Source organism: Varroa destructor, unplaced genomic scaffold (assembly GCF_002443255.2).
Source record: "Varroa destructor unplaced genomic scaffold, Vdes_3.0 BEIS01000006.1, whole genome shotgun sequence".
In the NCBI taxonomy this organism is placed as follows: domain Eukaryota; kingdom Metazoa; phylum Arthropoda; class Arachnida; order Mesostigmata; family Varroidae; genus Varroa; species Varroa destructor.
Genome location: NW_019211459.1, coordinates 7,712,739 through 7,738,647, shown reverse-complemented (window position 1 = coordinate 7,738,647; position 25,909 = coordinate 7,712,739). Strand labels below are relative to the sequence as shown.

Sequence of the window (25,909 nt, the reverse complement as noted above, 5' to 3'; positions counted from 1 at the left end):
TTACAACTAAATTATCACTATACAGATGGATGGATGCATTACGGCGCCTGAATGGGCGGCTGAATCGGCAGACTGCAGTCTCCGTCTACGAAAGCGAGAGCGGAGCAAATAAGTATGATCAGATAGTAGATTGTTGAGAAATTACGAACTTTGCGTCTTGGAATGCTACATTTGGTTATTTGAAGCGGTTATATACGAAATACTTACAGCAGAGGGTAATGAAGCCCTATTGTAGGTCTTCTAGAGGTTTTTCGGATGGGCCAATGGCGCCTTTGTGGTAAAATTAACTAGATTAGTTGAGCTCACAAACTGTCTACATATATAAAATCTTAAAATTGCATGCACGGACTCAGTTCTAACACATAAACGACAAGAAGCAAACTAACACAGGGAGTTGCTGAGCGTTTTTTTTTGTTGAAAATCAGCTGCGTGGTACTCAGCCATGTGTAATGTGTGTATCTACAGGCGCTTTAGAGCTACTGAGAGTCTAACTTGAATCGCAGTTGGTACTGTTCGATGCTATTACGTATGGTGCACGTTTTACTTCTCATTTACAAAGCCGCATGGCTTTAATTACCTTAGTCATGTCTTGTTGCCCCTGTCTATGTGACAGTCAAACCAGAATGAACATCCGAATTCGACTCGGACAGATAAATAGTGTTTTAATGGGACACGAAGACACTGAAGTGCAACTAATTAGGAAATACAGGTAACAAAGAATGGTTACAAAGCAATGTTACAGTTTCAAAGCAAGTATAGAAACTATGTCAGCTTTCCTCATTCCGCGCATAGTTCTCTGGCGATGCCAGCGTAGATGAAAGACTAATACGCGGTTCGAGTAGGTTGAAATTGAAAAGAAAATGCATGTACGCTACGTATTTTTTGTGTGTAATGTGTAATCCATTTATATTGCGTATATTGTATGCGATCGACGTCTGTCGAAATATTTGTGTCTCTATGTTGTATTGTTGTCGTTCCAGCAGCCTATGTGGGTTGGAAAATGGTCGATTATACCATGCAATCGTATACGCATGTAAATATCTTGAGGTACAAGAACGGGTTGGGATAATTTAACAGGTCCAGCCATCTGTCAGGTCATAGGAGGTCGATAAAGGGTCGTACGTTTCATACAATTGTTGCTGTTTCATACAAACCATATTGAGTGCAGAATATGTGTTGTTCTGAAAGAAAGGCCAATGTGCACTGTTCCCGATTGTAAACTGAATTTATTTCTTTTATTGAAATTATCGAAATCTATTATAAAAATTCTTCTATTAGAATATAGGTGAGCCAACGTGGCGAATAACGTACTTCTTCTAGGGAACGCGATGTTCGACTGCAGCCATTGCCTAAACAGTGGAAGGTCAGAGGTGACTGTACGATTACCATTTTCTTATGCTGAAAGCACATAGAAATTCCAGTTAATGTTGCTTTTTTACCCGACAAACACGATGAGAGCTCCTTCAGCCGAAAAAAGTCTAGATTTATTTCAACGCATGCTGTTTCTAAAAAAAAAACAACGACGTGAACTTTATCAAACACGATAAGAGATTTCTTTTAACACACTGACTGTACGAAGAAATATGTCACCATAATGCGTATTTAAATCAGTGGTCTACAGATCACTCTAATATCGATTAATCTATTTAATTTCAAAATATTCCTACACGTTAACAATACAGTAGTCTTTCTAATGTTGTCCTATAGTAAAAACAATGTCATATTTCTACGACCGGTTCGATTTAGGGTCCGGCAACATATACATTCATTCATTTATTTAATTTTTTTCTCTCCTGTTCGACCGTTTTTTCTCTTTGTTTTCTGTTTGTTATGGATTATTATTACACATTGTCGACAGTGTTTCTTTTTTGATAAATTCTTCACTTGTCCGCTGCGTAAGGAAACCGTGAGTGACAGCTCACCGATGAAATACAGTCGGCTTCTTAATAGTATTGTTCTCAATGTTGCTATTGTTTCCTCTGTTAGGGCGAAGTTTGTATTATTGTGCGTCGTCTAATCTCAGGGGCCGCCGGGGTTGCGTTGGGAAACGAGCAAATTACTGAAGCACTTACGGAGGCTGGTTGGCCTGACTCGCGGGCAAAACGTCGGTCAGAACAAGCACAAATGTACATGAAGGACAACTAAACCAGGCCGATATTTATACACTCTTAACTGATTTAACCTCGAAAGGCGACCCCCGTCGACAACATCTTGCCGTCAGCATCTTTCAGATTCTCGTAAACATTTCAAAACCTGCAAATTAAGCCTAGCACCTGCCTCGATAAAATCAATTCAGCCAGCGGATTCAGCTTATCAAGCCGGTCTCGATAATTTACATGAATTACTTAGGACTTTTGCAAATTCCGAATATCATTCGTCGGTTCGTTCCTCAATCGCTCTGTTTATTCTTCTTAAAGGACGATCCCCTATTGTTCAACTGTAGTTTTTCTTTGATCGAACATCACCAGCTGACCAGATCAGCACAGATTAGCGGCTGTGATAACTGCGCAGATGCTGTTAAACGGCGTGGATCACCAGCGTGAGCGTTGGCGAAATCTCAACTTACTCGAGTTTAACCTCTTTGGAATAGTAGGTTTGATTTGCCCTGGAGTATACCAAGAAGGAGGCCGCCTTTAATCACAACGGCTGTTACCGTTGTTTCGGCGTACTATTGTAATATGGTTGTGTTGTAACTCATCTGTATGCATTCAGCATGATTAATCAAGCAGCTGACTCGTTCAGAGGCACCTTCTTGTCCCGAAATTCTGAAGATGTAAAGTATGCACCACCTTTAGCAGGCTCTTGTGGTCACTCGTCGTACACCTGGACCACTCTCTTTCGCTACTCTGATTGGCCTATTTATGTATCTATGTATCTCGTATTAATCTCCCTTATTGGCAGTCTGAACTTCGACGACGGCTTCTTTACCTAAGTATATTACAACATCATCGTTTGCCGTTGTGTAGATCGTAAGTGGAGATATTGCAAAGGCGTCCGATATTCTTTCTTTTCGGCCATTCACTTTCGTGTGAAGTGTAAAATTGAGGTTTCGCTGTCGACGTGTCATTTTTACGGCGATGCTGCACTTTGCCCTGTGTTAGTTGAATAACTATGCAACTGTCGACATTACGGCGTACATATATATATATATATATTCAGGTGTACAATTGCTTTGTTTGTCGTTTCCGTCCTCCATTACCTGCCTCTCCTTTTCGTCTACCTACTATGTACAGTATCGACTGAAGCCATGGGTGGGCACTGACAATATAATAACATCGAAGATCATCGACAAGGTCGTTGGCGGTTGCAGCTGGCGCGAAACGTCGCTTAACATTGAGTTAACCCGTTGCAGACTGATCTGATACAAAATTAGAATATCATGCACAATGATAATTTGCATAGTTGTCACGAACAATCGAGGTTGAGTGAGGGAACATAATAAGCTTCTGTCATTTTTTTGTCTGCGAGAAAATGTCCAGTTACGTGGTTGCCATATTCCTATACACTTTGATCTGTATTTGCTCGTGAAGCGTGACCGACTGTTTATCACAAATAAGTGCATTTCCCATATTCATCTGTAGTAATCACATATGATAGTACTATAGTTGAAACATTCATAAGTTGTGCTTTACAGTATTTACGTCACTTTCGATAATTCAGCGAACTTTTAAATGTTTTTTCTTGCTCATAACGGAGCAAGCACGTTTTTTTCGAGAAACTAAAAGTGACCAACGACACTTGATTCGTCTAGCAATGCCGGGCATTTCGGGACAGCTGCGACCTGCCAGAAGCATGATTTACTGTTGTAAGAATCGTCGTACAAAAACTGATTCGACTGCCAGTCGAACTCCTTCTGTTACCCTCGTTCCACCGTACGTTTCTTTCTCTCAGCTTTTGGCCTTTTCTGTCGAGAGACACAATGGATAAATAGCCACTTCAACTTAGCTACCAGATAATTTGGCTTCTTCTGGCGTGCTGGTGGGGAATTGCCAAGAAACTTTATCCTATATATAGTAAAACCCTGCGCAGCGCCTCCCGTAGTATTTCCGGGCCGCCCTTCAAGAGCACCGGGACGAGCAATGAATTGAACGATTCTTCGCCGTCACCATAATCATCATCATCAGTCTTTATTTTTAAGTAGTGTTACCCCTATAACATTAACTCCTTTCTAGCTTGCTTTATTGTCATTCGTACGCAGACATCGTTTCCACATTATCGCTCAATCACCAGTGCCCACAGTAACCTGCTGTTTGTTTTTGCCGTCTCTAGAATCAGTTTACGACCATGATCTTATTGTTTGTAGAATTTGAATGGCTCGTTGCTTTGTCAGATTTCCTTTCTTCACGTACACACACATATACACTCGCTATCCTTCTTCTTTATAATTTTCGAGGCTCCCGTGTGATCAGTATACGGGTACGTTTCGTCCTATCGTCTGTTTTTGCTTATACTCTCCAATGTATGATGTTCGCTGAGTTACCTTGTGGCCAGTTATGTTCGACCACTGACCAATCGAGACGGATCAGCCCTTGTGGTTATGCACATTAAGCATTCAATTCCGTGTTGTTTAGTTATCTGTCTGTCTGTGTCTGCCTGTTTATCTGTTTGTCTGTCTGCGTATCGCATATGGGTGTGTGTATTCTGTTTGTCTGTACCTCATGTTGTTACTTTTGTCTATATATTGTTACTATTCGCAATTTGTGTTAATATTATCATCATATCCATTGTCGACTATACGTTATTTTTATTATACTTATTCGTATTATCACTTATAGCGTTTCATCACTATATAGAGTTTATCTTCTCTATTATCTTGATTTCTAATTACTGTACAATAAACTCTATCACTCAGTCATAAAAGCTTCCCATATTCCACCTTCTTCTTGTTATTACCATCATAGTAATACACATCTATTGCGACATCTGCACAAACACCCAGCACACGTGAACACGGACAGATTTTCCAGCTTCCTGGTTGATCGCCATCTCCGACAATGATCAAATCCGCTCTCCTCGATCGAAGCTGTTGCGACCATCGGGCGAGTGATAGCCCGCACTAAGCCCCGAGCTTATCGAGCTGTTTTTCTCTGCAGACTGCCAAAAAGCTCTGGCATTTCTGCTTCAAAACGTGTTACTCTAGAGTCGAACAAGAACTCGATAAGATGGCGGCGGAATTCGTCAGCGATCAATGATAACGGATAGAGACACAAAGCTCCAAAGAGGAATCGAAATCAGCTTCGCAAAATAAGAAGAAAATGGCGACGCTAGACACGATTACGACGTAATCGTCGTGGATCGGCAATCAACAGTAATAAAAGGCGTCATCTATCTGCATGCTGTCGTCACGTGCTTTATATTGTTTACGATCTCGTTCCCCTACGCTAACGCCTTTTTCTATCTCTATATCTCTTTATCCTTCTCAGATATTTCCAGGCGATACCCTTCCTGAACCCCCAACTTGCCGTCTGATTTGTCTCGTTCCTTGCGACTGCAACGTGTGCGCAGCCACGCTTTCTCCAGCGATATCTCCAGTAGCATAGTATGGTGACCCGGTAATACTTCCGGGGCCAGTATGTCCTTTCCCAAGGGTCCCAGCTTGTGTCGTTGTTGTCGTCGTGCCAATGCTGGTAAGGTTGCCGCCTGTCGTTCGCACGGGATGCTGGAGCGTCCGCTGACGCCGCTGTTGTGTTCCAGTAGCACTACTACTACCTACGATTCCTCCGCCTGCTGCCAGACCTCCCCCACGTTCCTCAAGTGGCACTCGAGCAAAATCTGCCTTATTCACAGCGTGTAACCGATTGATGGTCAAGGACGGTTTAGTGTCGGCCGAAGCTGGTTTTGACAGCGCGAGACGCGCTGGTATCCCTGCCAGCTGTATGGTACTGGCTTCGCCCGGTAATGCGTAATTGTTCTCGTCGGTAGCCACCTGCAGGCCTGGATGGCCTGAAGAGTGCCGGAGTGTGGCAAGGGTGGCAAGTTTGGCTCCGTGAGGGATTGCTAGCTCACCCCCAGAGCCGGTTTGGCCCGTGATACCGATGCGTTCATATGGTGAGGCGAGACCACCCGTTGCGAGCGTCCGGTACTCAGAGATATTTTGGTAGGGATTCTCGAGCAGTAAAGGTTCTGCTGGAGGCAACGTCGTTGCGCGGCCTTGGGGCGTGAAGATCAGCGGCGTGCCGTCAGGCAGCAGGAGCTGACTCTTGATGTTGCCTTCAGCACGCATGTGGGGTAGTGTCTCGTCCATTAGAACGAGTCGAGCACTGGAAAAACAGAGTGGCAACCAGACAATAGAAAAGTGAAGTTAGTTACGTTTAGGCACACGGTCAGCGTTAAAATACGCGTAAAGAAACTGGAAATTAGGTTTGTGTTGAAGACGAATTGACCGTAATGCGCGCGAGATGATGATGCACGGAGCGGACACTAAAAAACGCTTAATTAGTGTTTATATAGAGGGACTATTAGATCACTAAATGAGAAAATCAAATAAGTATCCTCCGCGAAATCATTCTCAACTTACTTTTCTCGATGTATTCGGGGTTTTGCTTCCGCTGTGAATCGAATCGAGAAGAACAATTGTTAAAATAGCGTCACACTTCAACAACAAGTGCAGAATGAATTAAATATATAATACTTGCGGTCAGTACCGCAACGAAGCTAGAGCACATCTAATAGAAGAAGCCATGACAAAACAAGTTTTTCCCATTCAAATCGATACCAAATCTGGTGATGAAAAAAGCTGGTACGCTTAATACGTCGAATTGCAGCAAATGGAAACGACAACACCATAGGCACTTACACTTTTTGCGGATAAAGGCAAGCGCTACAAACACCATAACAGCCACAATAACTATGGCGGCTAGAGCCAAAGTTAGAACGAGCACGTTTTCCTCTTTGAGGAAGAGATTCACCCAACCGGCGGGCGTTGGAAGCCTCGTCAGGCGAATTAAACATGGCTCCGACGGGCCAATTTGATTGGCTGCTACGCACGAATATTGCCCGAAGGAATCGGGCTGTTGCAGTACGAGTACAGAACGGGTATCACCAGCGATGAGATTCTCCTCGGACAGCGAGCGGTTGTTGTGATGCCTATCGATGCCAAAACAGCGGAAAACACGAGATGATAACGAGCAACTTAAGTCTATGCAAACTGTCAATCTAGCTTCGCTAAAGAGCACATCATCTTTGTACAAATTCGTCGATGTGTGAAGATGTAAACGCGAATATGTTAAATGTATCAAACATCCGATTCCGCATGACTATCTGTTTAATCTTGTTGCTTGTTCTAAGGATATACGTACACCCTAATCGATAACAATAACAATAAAACAGGCTATATCAAGTGAAACGCACGCGTTGAAGTTGGTATTTACCAAATTTTCAAACATGTTAACCATTCAACATGAGGTGTACTCTTCAATATTGATCTCGTTTATTTTTCTGTATGCGCATATCTCGCAACAATTTGGCATTCACAATGTCTGCCACACAAAAAATTCCCAATGGTCTCGTCCGTACCAAGAAAAGCCGAGCACAGGCGGAGCCGCGGTGACCTCGCACGTGAGGATGATGTCTCCGGTCGAGTCCTCCTCCTTCAAGATAACGCACTCTGGCCGATGCAAGACGTTGATCGATGCTGAGGCACTCCGTTCACCGTATTTATTGGACGCTGTACAAGTGTAGTTACCACTTGCGTGACGACTCAACGGCGAAGGTAACGTTAGACGGGGCCCCGTGGAGACGATTCGTCCTCTCAGAGTCCAGACAATGGAAGGCGCTGGGTTACCAGTCGCCGAACAAATGATCGAGTCGGGCGTCAAACTGTGACCTTCTAAAAGCTCCACCTCGTCCGACGACAGGCTCACGGACTCGGGGCCATCTGCAGTTAAAAACGACAACGTATAATGCAGTCTGAAGTGACGCGGCGCAACATACATAACGTTGAGACTGAGCCTGATGATGTATATAGGAAGAACTTGCTCAAGTTACTGATGCCCATTGAAATACTGTGTTAATACTGCCTCGTAGAGTGTGCATTTATGAAAATCGGAGTAGCTGAGATAGCTCATCCGCCTCGAACTTATTTTTCAGGCGTTTAGAAAGATGTCGCTGCAATGTACTTACATTCAAGCTTGAACCGTATTGAGCTGCTGATACCCTGTCCAACCTGTAGATGAAACAGACAAATAGCGTTCTATTGATCATCTTTGACAATCTTCTCTATGATTTCAAGCAAAATAGCGTAATCTGCATTCGCGCTCTTTTCTTTAGTACCACCGTGGTCATACACAAGATAAGCGAAACGTAACCATTTGTTAGTTCACTATAATTAGTTAGTTCGTTCGTTCGTTCGTTTATTTTAATCAATATGTGCATTATTATATGGCTTAGCAAACGCATTCGTCCTCTACTCTACGCTGAAGACTCAAGACGGCCCTCTACCTGGTAGAGTTTCTTCAACTTCATTTTTGCAGAGAAGCTCTTGCTTCAATTGATTGGTTTCAAAGTGAGTTTTACAGATTACCGTCACCTGTACGAGAGAAGGATAAGTTGCTCCCAGGAAATTAATTGGAACTAATATTTTCATTTATTATTTTATTTTACTATATTTTATCACATTGAGAAATATCAAAGTTATATCGAAGTTTTCCTTTAACGACTGTGCTTGTTACTGAATTGGATTTGTACAGTTTATTGGCATTATTCGAAGTGACCTCCAATGCAAACCTGAACTTCTCAGAGATTCGATGGTGACAGCTTACGCGACCGAATAGACTTCGTCTTAAAAAATACGGCCTTGTGGGCCTCGATCAATAAATACTAGCGAGGCTGCTCATAAGTTTCGTCTGTCTAATTACCTCGTTACCGCTCGATTCACACGTGAAGGTGTTGCCATCAATCTCGATACCCGTCTCGGCGAGCTCCGTCAGATTCCAGTAGAGAACGCTTTTCACTGCCGCGAAATGCCCCTGGCGAACAGAGGCCGGCAGAGTTGTGGCGCGGACCTTGAACAGCTGATCGAGCAAGCGGTCCGTGTGGTTCCGATGTTCTTTTTCCCAGTGGCGGGGCAGATGGTGACCGTAGTCGACATGAATGCTACGATTGTTTCGTTTCCACCAAATGTGGCACTGGGGAACGCATTCGACAACGCACTCCAGATAGACAACCGAGTGATTCATGACGCGAGCGCCACCTGACTGCGCTAATGGCTTGATAAATGCTGGGGGAACTAAAACGATAAGAAATGAAAATCCGTTCAGTAAAACTGGCCAAAGAGGAAAAAGAAAAATGCAGTGTTGACAATACGTGCTAACCCATTTCTACGCTTTCATGGCTTTAACCTGCAACGTGTCATAAGGTAAGCAAACCATCGTTTTTATCAACCCAATGGTACGGTGAAAATTATAGCATATGAAACATAATAAAGGTGACGACGACTATTCCTTAAAAGGGTAAAGCGATAGCGTCTTCCAGTACTACGTGAACGAAGGGACGTTACCTGTATTTTGTCCTATGCCTTATCGACCACAAGCAGCAATCATGTGTTGCTCTCCTAGGAAAGTCTGAACAGTATGCAATGCTGTAGATGGTTAAATATACGATCAGGCTGATTACATCGGATTTTAATATACCGAGAACGATTATAATTCACCAGCATTTTTTAGCAGCAGTTGCGACATTGTACCTTCATATTTATTTCCCGTCTCGTTTACGGTGTTTGTATAGTTTTTCCTCATTTATTGCATCTGTATGCTGAGCGGACCTTACGCTGTATGCAGTACTCATACGACAGAACAACAGCGATCGTTGCAAGTGAGTGCATAGGGTGCATGCCGTCTCCAAATTGTGCCGGCATCATTTCCACTTGGTGGCCAGTCGGAGTACTGGCTTGCTGTCGCAGGAAACTTCTCACATGCTACATGGGGAATGGTCGTCGGCAGCAGGCACATAAGTCCCATTCAAGTATAGTGGGCCCAGTTTCGCTAGGCGTTTCGCGAGGCTAAATCCCACCCACAGAACCGCTTTGTTTCAGGCGATGGGTACCCTAAAGGACAAAAGTGTTGCTAATGTCCACAAGTGGTTTCAACTAGCCAAGCAACCTACACGAGTTATCCGTTCGCTCAATCATGGCTGACGCTTAATTGGATGAGTCATCCAGCAGCATGAGTGCGATATAAGTAAGGTGAGCGCACTACAAACGTGGCGAAAAGGTAGAGCCCTAACCGAGCTGGGTCTGGTTAACTTGAAGCTCAATGCTACAAGCTGATGCTAGCTGGAATACAGCATCAGTACAGTGACATATATACACACCTGCAGAACGAGAGGCACCCTGCATCGCAGAACTCGGCCTTTCTCGAGCTACTAGCGTTCTTACCGGTATGGAATACTCATCTGCCATGTTGCAGTTGAGTACGCCGATTGCTATGGCACTTCAGCGGAAACGGGCTGGAGAGGAAGAGCAACACCGGGAAAGAAATTCGAGCATTGTAGCAGATAGGGCCAGCTGCAGAATTGACGAAGAGGAACTCGATGCCACGATAATGTTCGGAGACCTTTCGAGTCCATCTATATCCCGACTAAGCCACCGCTTACTTCGCGTAATAGATATAAATAGAATACATACTTATAAAAAAGGCAGGCTGCTTTACCTAGAGAAGCTATCAACGATCATAGACGACAGAAATGCATAGATATATGTGCTACGCTATACATTTTATTACACACTGTTGGTGTAACAGTGCCTTTCTGTAACGATGTGTAGAAAGCAAACCGCTCAATAATAGCCGCGGAAATGGGAGCTACCCAATCTTCCCTATCGCTGCTTGTACATCATCATATTTAAAGCAATAGAAAACATAGTATGTGACAATAATAGAAGCGTTCTACTGCGGCTCTATTAACAAAACGGCCGCCGAGCGGGTTCTAAGCAGGATACACTTCCCCAAGCTTCTTCGGCCATGTCGATCGAAAATATCAAAAGAAGGCTTCTTCCCGAAAACGCGACCAATAGTATCCCTAGGAAGTGCTGCGTCGACAACAGTTTCTGTCTTTGCCGCCGTCTCATTGTACACCCGCTGTCCCCCTCCTGCCATCTTACAAGAACCAAGACGAACATATATAAAACGTTGTTGTTTGACCCCCAAAAGGCTCGTACTTTGCACTTGTGTTGCCATCGATCCGCAGGCACGCTTGGCGAGGCTGACACACAAAGAGATCTTGATGAAGCTACGTATGTGTGGAGACTTAAATATGAAAACTATGGAGTGTCCCATCTTTCTGTTCTGTCGTTGTTTTTACATGTCATTTACGACGCCTGCTCGTCTATGTTCTTAGGTACTAATAAGCACAAGGACAGATTGATAAAGTCGTGTTAAATTCCTAAGATATAGGCGTTACCGACACATGAGACATTTCTTTTTTATGGACAGGAAGATCTCTGGCATTCGCCGTTTGCTATAAATAGAAAAACCTCATGTACCCTGTGCGTAAGTTGATGACAGTTTAAAACGTACGCTGGCTACAGAAGAGTAGGCTAGTTATTTGAAGTTGTGTCTGTGGGTTAGGGAAGTCTGAATGTGTCTTGATCAATTCAGAAATCACAAAAACGAAGCGCCAAGAGAGGGCACGATAGAATAATATATGACAACGTATAATAATACATAAGCGATGGCAGATCCAGATAGAAAACTGATTACTGTTCAATTAACATTGCTATCAACCTATTTATATTTGAACCTTTCTAGGTGATTCTTACCCGTAGAAATATATTAGAGAAAGTTGTGGGGACCATGATTTACACCTGTTTGAGTTCAATTTTTTTTTACCAACCAACGTGCCGGCAAAATAGTTACATGCGGAGCTCGCTAGAGAATAGAAGCTGCTTTTGACAACAACAATATAATTATTTTACGTGTATTTCACCTCGTTCATGTTAAATTTAGATAGAGCACTATATCAGCGTACGCTAACCTATGGAAGTCGTTCCTGAAGGATCTAATTAAGCATGCATTATTGTCATAGTTGTGAGTGAATTCCCGCCTGTACACAGCTTACCCATCGGATGGAGCGTGAGTCCTTGCGCCAAACCCCGGCCGATTTGATTGACGGCCGCGCACGAATAGTTGCCCTGGCTAACAACGCTTAGTGGCGGAGTCAACAGTCGATCACTCTGCAGAATCTCATCAGGCCCGCTGTTGCCTGAAGCGTTAGGCAAGACCGGTGTCCCATTGTGGAACCATTCGAACGAGGCAGCCGGCGGAAATCCTGGATCATCGACGGCACACTCGAGCTCTACACGTTCACCTTTTGCTGGCCGTTGTTCCGGCGAAATGACGCGAATCTGCGACAGTCCCGGCGGATCTACGCGTGGATGCACGACACAACCGATCAGCGATATGTAATCGAACAGAAGAAAAAGCAATGCGCGATAAACATAATTATCACGATCGACGTAAACATTGCTGTTGCTATAAGGTTACAAGGTATTGTGTTGCGGTTAGCAAGCGTCTGTAGGTGCTAATGCACAGAATTCTGTTACTAGACGCCACGCTCACTAGTTGGATTGACTAATTATAGTTTGAAATCCTACGTCTGTTTTAGTACTGCTGATCGGATACGTCAGATCCTTAACCAGATGACTATGAGTTCGACGGGTTGAACGAGATGCAAGTCCTATTGGACGATTTACTGCTCGTTCATGAGAACAAAAAGATCAAGCCCATAACGTCAGTCCGAAGGGGACAAATAGAACAGATAATTACATTCTCATTATTCTCGCTGGAGTATAAAGTACAACACTGGTAACCGAATAAATCGCTTAGTAATAATCATCGTTGTTGTGTTATTGCGCTCATTATTTGTCTGCATAGTCTTCTATATTGTACTGTGTACGCATCGTCTGTAATTCTGCTACGTGCTATAATATTAACTAGCCGATGTCACATAGACATGACCTGCTATGCAGCAACAACCACGAAAACAATGACGAAGTTTGCATCAACGTACGACTGCGATATGAGAAACGCGTCGCCACATGCGCCAACTAGTCTAACGATGTACACAATGGATGGCTGTCGTAACACACTATTAATTGTCTTCTATAAAAAAAAAAAAAAAAAAGGGAGGAACGGGGTCGTCGGTCCACAGTGCTTCTGTAGCTTACTCGACGGTCACGAACTGGGAAGGTGGCGTATAGAACCCGAAGCATTGACATCTACCCTGCCGTAACTAGGTCAAACGAACTAGTCAAATGCTAGGTAAGCTCGTCGACCGTCATAGAGGACGAGGGCGTCGGTGGATTGTCAGCCTCAGCGAAAAACGCTTCAGACGTATCTAACTTCTGCCGATCTGCGTTTGATAATGAAACCGTTGTTGAGGAAATCTCAGACGCTAAATTAACTCAATAACGATACTTTTTTCGATTCAGTTTTTTATAGTGACGGTGGTAGTCGGGGCTTTTCAAATTTTGTGATCGTCAGGTATATTAGGTTACTTCAGTTAGTACGAAAAGCTCTGCGTGATACAATGCATTTTAACATAAACCTAAGCTAGTAAATATTTTGTTCATACCAGCAAAATTACCATCAAGAGATGTACATTTTACTCGTAACCTGCATTCGGTAGCTTCTATCGTTTTATGTTGCAATCGTCTGTCCCGCCGCCTTCAACAGCCGGGAGCCAAAAAAAGACCGTGACAAAGACTGCTGCTGCTGCTGCTGCTGCTGCACAAGCGCCGGCAAATGCATCCCATGTTTGTGCGGCTGGCACATGTCTATAACCCCGTTTTCTATTTCTACATAAGTCTTTCTTTCGCTTTTACTTTTCGCTTTCGCCGCTCACCAGCGCCCCTCGTCGCACGTTCTCAAGCATAGCCATCTACGCTGCTGCTATTTCACTTCGCTGTGCTCCGTTATAGCGCTTTGCTGGTCTTCGCTACCGATGCCTCACATTTCCCCCACGTACAAAGCGACGTAGTCCGTTTCGGTCCACTATCGTGCCGCTCGACTCTATTCGGCATACAAAACAGTTACGTGCAGGCGGTGTCACTTATTTTAGTCGCTGTTTCGGTCCCTGGCATTGGGGGGTAACGATAGAGGTGGTGAGGGCAGGGCGCGGCACAGGCACTGGGTGATTTTCGCGGTGGCTCGTGTGGTTCTTCCCCTCTTATTTCTACCTTCGTTTCTCAGCGGCCTACATAACAACGACGTTCTATCGTTCCGTCTTTTCTAAACCGTCAGATGCTGACTAGGCAAGTACGGTAGCACAAGATAGGAAAGGTTCAGTAAGCGTTGCTTCTAGTTTCGTTGGCGCAGTCGCTGCTGCCAATGATACACAAAAACGCTCGTATACTGTCAAATGGCATGTTCAACGAATTGCTCCGCTGCGCAGATGCAGTAATGACCCATTCTTCTTAGGTCAGCTGCTTTTTTAAGAACATTCTGTCCTGAAGCTACAGATGTTCGCTTCCAAACCCCATATGCGCCCATATATGGTCCTGAGTTTTGCTTTTAGTCGCGGAACGGGCGAGGAGTCCACTTGAACGTACGGTACGCCACCTTTTCTCACTATAGCGGAACGGCGTTTGCAGACCCCACGGCTGTTCCCCAGCGACGAACAACGAACAGCGAAACGTAAAGAGCGCTAGCAAAGCAATCGCTTTCTGTGTAAACGCCGTCTGGCCAAAGATTTCGACGCTCGTCTTTTCTTGGCTCCTTCCTTTACCCCCGTGCCTTCGACACCCGCCATTTCTCCTTTTCAGCCCCGGCAGGTTTCTTAGCAAGTCTGTTTATTTGTTCACTTGCCGATGCTCGTTCCTGTAACGTGCACTCGCACATAGCAAAGATGCTGAGAATATGCGCGCCAGGCTGTTGCCTAACAGCAAAGGGCAACCGTCTCGGCCAAGTTGCCGAACGCTCGAGCGGCGCGTTAGTAAAACAGGAACCAGTACATCAGCAATACCTAGGTTTGTGTTGTTCTATGCTTGGTTGCCTTTTAGGCAGCGGACGCAGATATATGCATCTGCAGCTATTATGTCAGTAGAGTAGAAAAGAGAGCAATACCGACCAACGAAGTTGCATCTGGTCTGGCGTAAACATGCAGTACGAACGATGCCAGCTAGACGAAAAAATTGTAGGAAAAAGCGCAAGAGAGGCATGAAAACCTAATCGTTGAACTTCACATAAAAGAGGTCGGTCTGAAGAGAAACAGGCAACCGGGTTCTGTATAGCTGCTAAACAAAGTAAGCGAGCTTGCCCAGCTTAGCTGTCTGTCTCCCGAGGGCAAATGTTCAATAATGAACGACTATCTTGAATAATTTTATGGCTCAGCGTCAGCACTGGCACAACCGCATAATCAAGCGACGGTCATCATAGCACCACACCAACCCCCGTACATCAATCGTCATCCGCTGTGTCACCGCTAGACGGCGCCATCATGGGGTTGGGACAGGGTTCTGCAAACATGACTCACTTACATTGTTCACTGCAAAGAAGTCAATGAATGCTAACTATAATTACTGCCTAACCCTCACTTGCTGTGTTTCACCATGTAGTTTGGAAATTTATCACTACCGTTGCATTATGCCTCTGGATAAATTTACATAGAGAAGGAATTTACAAAAAACTAATAGCCAAGATTCTCTTCCTAGTTTGGGATTTGTGGCCAAATACTTGAACAGTGGAAATGCAGAAATATACTGAAACAAGTATATCGATCTTTTCAGCTCTATCGTTTTTATGATGCTTGGTCACGGATTACGCAACTAATAAGCAATCTCAATTGCTCGGCATTATATAGAACGATAGCTAGTAGCTAATCGCCTTTATAACAGATATGATGATGAAACCCCTTTAGTTCATTAGGTGGTACTTGACAGTTCAGCGTATGCCGGCATTCCGCCTCGCGATTTGTCTTCATGTTTCGCCGTTTTAGCAATTTCTTTTCCATATCGGCTCGCGATTGAGTAAGAGAAGAGACATTGGCCGCGGTCTAGTGGAGGAGCGGGGGTAAGCTAGATTAGCCTTTTCTTATGATCACTGCGCGGACCAAACGTGCACACACCATCATTAGCGTAGCAGTGATCCACGTTTGCTTTGTATAGACGCAAGACTAGTTCGCGATGTAGTTCCTCTCAACCAGTATGATGCTTGCCTTAGTTCCATGTATCGGGAAATCGTCATCATGTTGTCGGCTGGCAGATTGCTAAATCGCACTGGACTCTGGGCTAGACTTTACTGTGTGCGACTTGGAAAAGTACTCTCTACTTAGACGAGGTTAGTCTAGTTCCTATGAGGGTAAAGTTCGGCAACAGGGGGGAAAAGGACACGGAGAATAACACGGAGAGAGAGCACGCAGCAAAAAGCAAGTGTGCGAATGATGTAGAACTTACTCTAAGCCGCAGTGTACACAACATCGCTGCCCGCTGCTGGTGCTGCTGTTGCCAGCGTTTCCTAGCCGCCTTGTAGCAGTTTCCCGAGAGAAGTGGTCGCGTCAGTGCTACAGACCTTGGCGCTGCTGCGGCTATGGCATAGAAAAATACACCTTCTCTTCATAAAACAAAAAGGAAGACGCGACGGACGTTGGATACCGGTCGAACCTCCTGCTCGTTCCATACCTCCCCTCTCAGCCGATCTGTAGGGAACGAAAACCAGCCACGAAAAACGCTGGAAAACAAGATTTTCCTTCTCTAACCGTAGAAAGGGAAACTTCTTTCTTCGCGCAACCTACCTTCGCTCTCAACTAATACCCCACACCGTTCTTTTTTCACAGCCCTGCTCAATGCTGTCCTTCAAACTGGTATACGGCTAATACTTATACACGCACACAGAGACCAACATCATATGCTTACGGTCAATGGGAGCTGCAGCAGCTTCAACAACGACTAACTAATGAACTGAACCCGCTTATCTTGCCTTGTTGCTCCCAATTTCTTCCCATTCCTTCCGTTCTCCCTTTACCGGTCCTCGTCACACATCACGTCTTTGATGAAGGGGCTAAGCGGGAACTTCGGGTTCGCGTTCCCCTGTGTGTAGTATGCCAAGCGCTTTTCGTTCGGAACGGCACACGCTGGCCTGAGTCAATGAGAGAACTCCTTTTATTTCCCTCTCCCGTTTTTTTCTTCGGGTGGGCTACTAACACGAACAGCTGTGAACAAGGGAAAACACCGAGAAGGGGTGCTGAGTACCCTTGGAAATATGACGAAGCGCGTTGTCGGCGTGGTTGAGTACAGCGATCAGAGCCACAGGTCAGGTTTTCCCTTGAGAGGCCTATGAAGAAGCAAAGCGCTTTACAGGAGGTACTTTGTCGACTACAGCGTCGGAAGCGAAGGGCAGACCTAAGCTGTTTGCGGATGTATGCAATAAATTACCTCGTTAAAGAGAAAATTACGGCTTCGGTTAAGGCTTCTGCCGCAGTCGGCGTTGCTGCTGAATCCGCCTGTGTAGCCTGACCGACTAACAGCTACAAAGGCCCCGTCGACAACATAGCAGCTGGCCACACGAAGATCCCAGGTCAAGGAAAAGCATCGTAATTTCATTGATAGATTGGTGCTAAATCAACCAGCAGGCGAGTCGACGACAATGGCGCCGAGTGAGACAGAATACGAAAAATGCGGCTGACTGGTCAACTACGGCTTCAGGATGAGAAAAGCCGGTAGCTCATTTTTCTTTTTCGTTGGAGGGTGACTCGTACGTGGGATGAAGGGCTACCGGTAGTAGAACTGGGGCTAATGAGTGCTGTGGCGGCAAAAAACCTTTTGCCCGGTTATTGCCCGCCACGAGTTGCGATGTCCTAGTTGGCTGTGTCGTATGGCTGAATTTCGCCTGTTGTTATTGAACAGCATGCGTACATAACTCATCCGGATGGTAACACCGTCAGGCATGGCACGGAATTCGCTTGTAAATTGTACGGCTGACTCTCCGTCCGAACAATGATGATTCAACAGTGATTTGTACTATGTTATAATATCCATGGAATGGCTGTTGATCACTAAAAAAAAAAACATCGCGAACTGACTGGAATGAGAAGCTACAATATGAAGAGTACAAACACACAGTGTTTACAATCGCTACTTCGACGTTCAAATGACATATGTATCTTGTTGCTATTGCCAAGATCTGATAATAACAGAGCATGGATACGCAGCGAAGCAGAAATTATGGTCTATCTTCGCTTGTCTACATTCCATAAGACGGCTCTTCTCACTGACGAAAAAATCGGGGGACGAGTATTTGAATACCGCTTTCCTTCCCTCTCTAGTTATATCTCGTCCTTAGTCTCCTGCCAGGTAGTTCTTCGTCTGCTAGTTCTGCAAAGTCCTCATCGAAGCCCTGCTACGTTTAGGCTTTGTCACTTCGTCCAGTCGAGCTTCGAAGGCAAGGGTAGAATACCGAAGCGTCTGTCGCTCTCATAGCGAACAAGCGTACTTACCTCCACTGCGCCATATAATGAACCTTATAAAGCCAACGGAGAGTATCGTATGCTCCACATTGCTACCGCCGAGGCCGCCGCTGCTGCTGCTGCTGCTGCTGCCACTGCCACAAGCTTATCTCGCCATCGCAGCAGAGGGCTTTAGTTTTCGATAATTACGTAGATAATTAGTATTACTCCATGTACAAGAATACTTCGGCGCTTTGAGATTGGCTACATGCCGCCCAAGCCGCCTGCCTAGTCTGTATTGTCGCAAACGCTGACGGCGCTCCCATCAGCTCACCGCTTACCGCCTTCATCGTAGCAACCGGACTGGTTTGTAGGATGAGCACAAGATGCGAAAGCTATCAGGGGTGTCAAAGACCCCCATTACCCCGGCTGCCAGTGCAGCGCAGCTCGATAAGAGTTGGCGGAGCGTAGTGGAATAGGTCTTAACAACATGAGCGTCCCGATGATGCTACAACTGGTGGTGCAGTATTTCCTAGGCCTCTCGAAGGTTGCCACGGCCGTTTTTGGTGCAGCTGATGTTGTCAATGTTGTTATCAGCTACGGCCGTGCACTGTTGCAAGCGGCGCTGTTTTTGTTACGTTGGTTCACTTGTGTCGAAGTCATGCTTCGTTTCCTTCACCGTTTCCCCGATGTCACATAATAAGAGTTATCTAACAATTTACGTCTACGCACGGTTAACTACCGGTCGCCTGTTATCGATCGAAGTCTTAGAAGATTAGGTAAGCAGCAAGCGGATTGCTGCTGAGAAATGGCGGACGCAGCGGCGGCAGAAGTTATGGCCCAGAAGTTAAAAACACGCCACGATAAATATTTGCAAGTTTCTTATACCAGAAGTAGAGGCGTATTTGTGTCGCTCACGAATCATATACACCGACAAAACAAGCCAAGTAAATTAGTAAACCTTGCGAGTACGAGAGCGTTCGAGGACTTTGAACCCGAAGATGTCTCCAACAGCAACGTACTAGGCGCATGCGAGTAACCCAGAAATAGATCTAAAAATTAACAGAAAGAAACGCCTCGCTATCAAAGCCCAATTAGTTCCCTTCCTAATGTTTTAAAGGCAATAACAATAATATAACAGATGTACTCAGTTTCACTGTGGCGTGGCAATAGTACGCAACTTTGTGTTGTTCTGAATCAACGCAATTATACAGTATTATGGGTTGTTATCATATTTTATTGTATGGCTACATAATAGAAATATGCTTCCCTTGAGTAGAAAAAACAGCTGCCAGATCGCATGTTTTCTCATCGTCGTTTAAACGAAGTTTATAGTAAGAAGGCTTAATTGAAGTCAACTGTAAATGTATCGCATGGTAAAAACCTTCTCTTCTTTTATACTTACACATGACCGTTAGGGGTCTTGCGTCTTCGCTGAGTTCACTCCACCCGGCGGCGTTCAGTGCTAGACACTGGTAAGCGCCTGAGAGTGATTTGTTGACAGGCGATAATTCGAGAACAGAAGCTGCCGTCTCAAAAAACGGCGTTCCATCTTTGAGCCAGCGAACTCGGATTAGCTGAGGTGGGTGTCCGGAAATGACGTCGCACCGAAGTGTCAAAGGTCCCTCGTCAATCGATATGACGGATGGGGAGAGCCAGGCAGAGACCGAAGGACGATCTATACAAAAAAAGGAGAGAAAAACCAGACTGGCGTGAGTGAGAGTGAGGCGGAAATATTATAAGCTTTAAAATTAATCTTATGTCAGCATTGATTAGAGTTTATTATCGCAGTAATCATTCTATAGTAAAATATTAATCAGCTATCTAAAGTTAGCTTGTTACCCCCTTTGTTTCTACAACGTCTACATGTAAACATGGAAATTCTATTAGCTGAGTATCGAGTATTTCAACAAGCTGTTGCATATGTGTGAACACAGCAATTAAATAAACCTTTTAATTACCTAGTTATTGTCAACCTGCGTCAAACATCCATTGCAAACCATCCGTGAAGCTTCTCTCTTTATAAATAAATTTGTTACATTTGCATTATGTTCGAGTACACGTTCAGTGGTGTAGAATCTCGAAGATGTCCAAGTGCTAACTAAACAGTGCTAGCTTGGCCTGTATCTGTCAATCTACTCTATAAGCTGCTGAATGCTATCTACAGGATGTCGAGGCCTTCCTGTTGTCTCAAGATATTTGTAAATTAATCGGACGTCCTTTTTCAAACTCAACAATTTCGGATTTTTAACATGGCCTCGAATGACTTTCCGTGTAATTATGCTCCATTTACCGCGCCGGTTAGCCACCAAGTAGATTTGTTCGGTAAGTAAGAGCTGTTGTTCTTGAAGAGGACGTGAACCGTTCGGTACAGCGTATATAATACGCTTGTTTTTTTCCCGTAGTGTTGTACAAGCCTACAACTGGTGTCATGCCACTATGGAAAACTGTTTGGTAAAATCGGAATCACTGACATCGAAGCAGGGATTGAGGGAGCCAGCACCGCAAGTATGTTATTTGATGATTTCAGACTATCACGGCTTAGAAGTTAAGTCAATCAATTTCGACCGCTAGCCTATTGTCAGCTCCCACAAACTTCTCTCCTTTAAATCCCATTGGATCGCTTGTTCGCCCTACCGACTTCGTTCGCGTGTTAGCAGACTTCCAACGGTGGCACCCAACCCCCAAGACCTTATCGCCGTACGAACTTCGTGACGCTGTGTATTGCATAGCAGAACGGAATGCCGACGCCTGTTATTGCGGTCTAGTGAATCATTTGCTTTTTTTGCAACTTCAGTTTTATGGAACGGTCGGTTTCGAGAACGACGAAGTACTCGGCAGGTCACGTTGTGCCAGTCACTCACGTTACGCATAGGTCGGCACCGAGCTACGGTGAGGTGACGCCAACTGGACGTATCCATCGCACGTGTGTTCGAAAGAAAGTCAGGTGGCAGTCCACAAGGAAAAGGGAAAACAAAGGCTTGTTGACTGGGTGCAGATTGCATAAGTGAGTATGTATTTTTGCATATGACTGAATGACAGTGTCCAGGCAAATATAAGCTTCAAAAGCGAAACTAGGCCTGATATGCTTCTCTTCTCAGTTCTTGGCACAATGCGCTATGTTTCTCAGGTTTTTTTCCTCGCTGTTTTATTCTATGCGGCAATGGCGGCAGCGCTGGCGGCAGAAAGAAAGTCGTAGACGTGGCTACGGGTAGGAGTAATCCCAACGGGTTCAGGCCACCCACTGAGACCATCCAACCCGCTAGTTGGCTAGAAAGGTCCCATCTTGCAGGCAATCTAGGTTATCTCGTCAACTTTTCTTCAAACTCTGCTACCCGATCGCTCCCTTTTTCTTCCTCGCGTGCTCTCCTTCGGCGCAAACTGTTGTGGACTTCGTTAAACTTGTTTGCTGCCTTCGCACGACTCACATTGAAGACCAGCTAAGCCTATTTTGTTGCTGTTAGCGCTGCTTCAACATAACTCTCTACTATAACATGCACAGTCCCGGATGCTTGATGAAGGCTCCATTGCAGAACTGCATGTATTGCCTTATAGTATGCACTACGGTAAAGACCGCCGCCATATAGTTTCTCGTATATATGTCTTCTTATATATATATATATATATATATATAGAGAGAGAGAGAGAGAGAGAGAACGAAACCTCCCCCTCTCACTTTGTCTATGTATTCGTCGATTTTTCGCTATTCGGTCACGCGCATGCAAGGTCTGATGCCCGTATGCCTTCTAGCGCTGATAGGAGCCATGAAGCTTGCCCTAAAGGCTGCGCATTGCCGGTTTGGCAGCGTTCGGCTTGCGAATCTGTACGTTCTGGTATTCAGCACTCGTGGCATTCAGATAGGAAATGATGGACGAGAAGAGAACCTTGATGCCCCAAAGAGAGGTCATAGAGCTAACGAAGGCAGAGTTTTCCCCTCCGCTCCCTAGTATAACTCTGTATTGGGCCAATAGCCAAGACTCCAGCTAGCTAGGTCGTTTGCCGACAGTGAGTAAAGCGGCAGCGATAGTAATGACAGAAACTCGCCTGGGGGAAAGCAAAGCTCTGATTGAACCTAGTTCTTTTCGTGCTCGTCTTGCCTACTTTCCTTCAGCAGCAGCATAGAATTCATCAGCTTCCTCAAGCTCAAGCAGACCCCTTTTCTGATGGGCCATCCATTGACATGTTAATAAGAGCCGTTCGGCTGATCTGGGCCGAGGCCAGTGATGTCCCAAAGCGTTCGTCTGCCTGCTGGCCCGCGCCGGCATGTCGCGCGACATACTATAGAAAGCCGGGCCAAGTAACCGCTAGCGGAAACATCCTCGCTACCACCGCCGACTGCATCCACAACACCCTAAACGTAAACGGGGAGAAGGATAGGAACGTGGCCTTATCCAGTACATGACATGTTCAGAGCCCCTTACGCTGCAACGCGTTCCGCCCTTGCTCATCCTTTCGAACGCATCGGCTTCCGTCGCCAGGCATCTCTTCCCGTTCGACCACTAACCTTAGGCACGGTTGGGTATCAACATAGCGGCGCTCTAACCTTCGACTATCTGCCGTGCCCTCCGCACGCAACTCTGTTTCTTCTTTCTCTTCCAGATGAAGGCTCCACCGTGTGCCAGATGGACCGATAGGAACACTCGTAGCATCATAGAGAATCGCGGCGGCCACCATTATTGCCAACGACGGCACCGAAAATCTGCTACGGTGTTGCAGAAGCTTGCGATGCGCATTGCAGCCAATACACTAACTATGAGACAAACTATACGCAGGCGTTCAGGGTGCCGTGCCTGCTGCCGGGCGGCGGTGGCGACAACCAAGTTAAAAAGCCCGCCTTCTAAAGCCATAACATACAAAGTCAGCTTCATGACGAAACTGAAACCGGAAACAGCTCTAGCATAGATTCCTTGCGTTGCTGGGGGACGCAGTGGGGACGATGAGTGCCATTTTTTGTGTTGTATCGCCTACGTCCATATAGAAGACACCCAGTCTGCATCCTGCATGGGCACTGCTGTACGCAAGTGATAGCGTGCCAATGAGTGTGCGTGTGCATGTGAAACGAGGTGCCGAATGGAGTATGTGTGGGACGGCATTGCTAAAAGCAAAGCCTCCCTTGGTCAGCGCTAGCTTCTTGGCAGCTAACGATCTGACTGTGGAAGTTTGCTTCAGAGGTGCTTGTTTGGTAGGATGCAGAGCGGGGATGTCAGGGCTGTCAGAGGTTGGTAGTAAGCATGCTGAATGTGGCCTGTTAGATATATTGAAATTGGAATGAACTGTGTGGCCCAGTGACGGGGAAGAGATGGTGGCGTAAGCGCCGGCCCGTCGTAGAGAGTCCCGCGCAGCGCTAGCTGCGGCGAAACACAGTACTGCCGCTGGCTGAGGACCGCTTCCGGCCTCACGCGACACTAAACCCAAATAATTATTGGGCAGATTTGCTGAAAACCCGGCAGAAAAGCAAACTTCCAAATAAGTTGCTAAAGCGTTGCTGGCTAAAGCTGGGAAGGTGTGATAGAGAAGGCGCTTTTTATGTTGCCACTCTTTTCAGGGTATCTGAATGATTTGTATGTAGATTGCGTATTCCAACGAATCAATTAAGCGGCCAGTACCGATGCGTTGGCATATAACGCTGTCAAAGCAAACGATAACACTGAGTTTGCAATTCGCAATTTGCACCACGACTTTTTGTTAAAGGAGGATAAATTAGGAAAGGAGTCTTGCTTGGAAAAAACGGTAGAAGGTGTCGTCCAAGGAACAGTACTTTGTTGCATACACCGTATATTGCTTAGTTGGCTTTTATGGTACGTTTATGGCTGTTGGAATTTCTTAGAGTGGGTGGACAGAATCGTAATTGCTTCTATAGGTAACATTACAGAAGAAGTGAAATGGCTCTGTTTAATTCGAGTAACAATCGGCATTTTAATCGGACCGGTGTCACCTGCAAGCGTTTCTAATGTATAAGCTACGAATAAATACGAATAGAAAGAGATCGGAAATCGAGCTAAGTGAATAGCTGGTCTAGACTCGACTTATTCATACCTTTGCTTTTTTGAATAGCTTCTTTGAATATAGAGAGAGAGAGAGACAGAGAGAGAGGGAAGAGAGAGAGAGAGAGAGAGAGAGAAGATGAGAGAAGATGAGAGAGAGAGAGAGAGAGAGGGGGGGGGGTGTCCATTCATTTCAGTTGCAAAAAATCAAAGTTTTTTCAAATACTAAATCGGATTTTTTAGACACTAGCCGTGCTAACCTAGCCTAAAAAAAACAAGCTTTCGTTTATGATTTGCTTGCTCTGTTTTGGCATAAAACATTTCGCTTCTCTACTGCAAAGTGGGCATGTCCCATCGCATCGTCGCTGTACATATATATACATAGGCAGTGTAAGTCGTTTGTATATATCGCTTATATATGCCCAAACTACCGCTGTACCGTCAAACAATATGCGTTCCATAACGAAAGAATCAGCTCCGGTCGAAGCGTCTCTTTCAAGGAACATGCCAATACCAAACAGAGTTCGGCACGATTACTGTCCTCGAGCATAGATAGGTTTATTTGTCGATCGTTCGGACTCGTGTCGCCCAACTCAGTCGGCGTGCAGACAACATGAATGTAAACTTCAGTATGTTCTTTAGGTAGACGCCAACGGTGGGACGGCTCTCACAACCTCTCCTCACTCCATATCGCTCACCGCCACCCTAAATCGCCGTTTCTCGCTGTACTGTTTATGCACGCAACTCAACACCTTAAACAATCACACGGCTCTTTTCTTTTATTCTTTTGTTTCAGCTGCTGCTGTTGACTGTTTAAAACAAAACGCTTCCTTCCGCCATAGGGGACTGTATCTAAACACATAGCGAATGCTTGATTTCTTTCCTGTTCTAGTCGGTACTAAAGCGCTGTCTACACTTCGTCGTTGACAGAAGACTCTGACGAGTTAACATGATTTCACTTTGAAATAGTCCGAGTGTTCGGAACAAACAATCAGGGGGAGACGTTTTCGTCCTCTTGAAACAGGATCTGGCACTTTTGGGTTAGCGCCAACATAGCGAACTCACCAAGGGTGCGCTGGGTGTTCCGTTACTTCAAGGGAACGACAGTTTCCCGGTGTTTGTCTCGCCTTTGGAGGTGCGCCATGAGGAGGATTTAAACGTCTCAAATCCTCAGTCCGCTTTCCTTCATTTCTTCAACTTGCACGTCGTCTGCTGAGCTATCGTCTCTCGCGAGCCACGAAGGGCTCTACTACAAGCTAGGCGGCAGAGGTGCGCGAAGGTTGCTCAAGACTCCCGGCAGGTTTCTTTCTCTCCTTTGCTGTTCCCTGAACAGAGAAACTCCGTGGAGTAGTAACACTGGCAGCCCAGGGTAGAATCGAATAGTCACGGGGCGAAGAGGGCGGCAGACTAACAGCGACGAAGATCTTTGAGGTGTGAACAACGGCACAATGGTCGGCGGCACTTCCAGCCAGCCGGCCGGCAAAGCCAAGCCAAGCGAGGATTTCTCGTCTCGAAAACGTTTGAGTCTCTCTCTCTCTCTTTCTATACATATA

The 25,909-nt window shown here is 45.4% G+C and overlaps 1 protein-coding gene and 1 long non-coding RNA gene across 4 annotated transcripts in view; one reads left to right on the top strand and one right to left on the bottom strand.

Annotated features, from left to right (window-relative positions):
• Positions 1-40: 40 nt before the first annotated feature.
• Positions 41-12,828, top strand: LOC147754808 (uncharacterized). The gene is made up of 2 exons (XR_015329697.1): positions 41-709; positions 12,019-12,828. It is a non-coding gene; the product is annotated as an uncharacterized LOC147754808 (long non-coding RNA).
• Positions 1,724-25,909, bottom strand: part of LOC111253045 (hemicentin-1-like) — a 166,893-nt gene continuing 142,707 nt past the window's right edge. For all 3 annotated transcript variants that reach the window (XM_022811884.2, XM_086992142.1, XM_022811885.2), the window contains 8 exons: positions 19,778-20,050; positions 12,052-12,357; positions 8,856-9,226; positions 8,122-8,164; positions 7,516-7,876; positions 6,797-7,086; positions 6,518-6,548; positions 1,724-6,260 (listed from right to left, as the gene is read on the bottom strand). In XM_022811884.2, the coding sequence (XP_022667619.1) occupies positions 5,420-6,260; positions 6,518-6,548; positions 6,797-7,086; positions 7,516-7,876; positions 8,122-8,164; positions 8,856-9,226; positions 12,052-12,357; positions 19,778-20,050 (2,516 nt within the window). In that variant the 3' untranslated portion in view covers positions 1,724-5,419. The remainder of the gene's footprint in view (positions 6,261-6,517; positions 6,549-6,796; positions 7,087-7,515; positions 7,877-8,121; positions 8,165-8,855; positions 9,227-12,051; positions 12,358-19,777; positions 20,051-25,909) is intronic.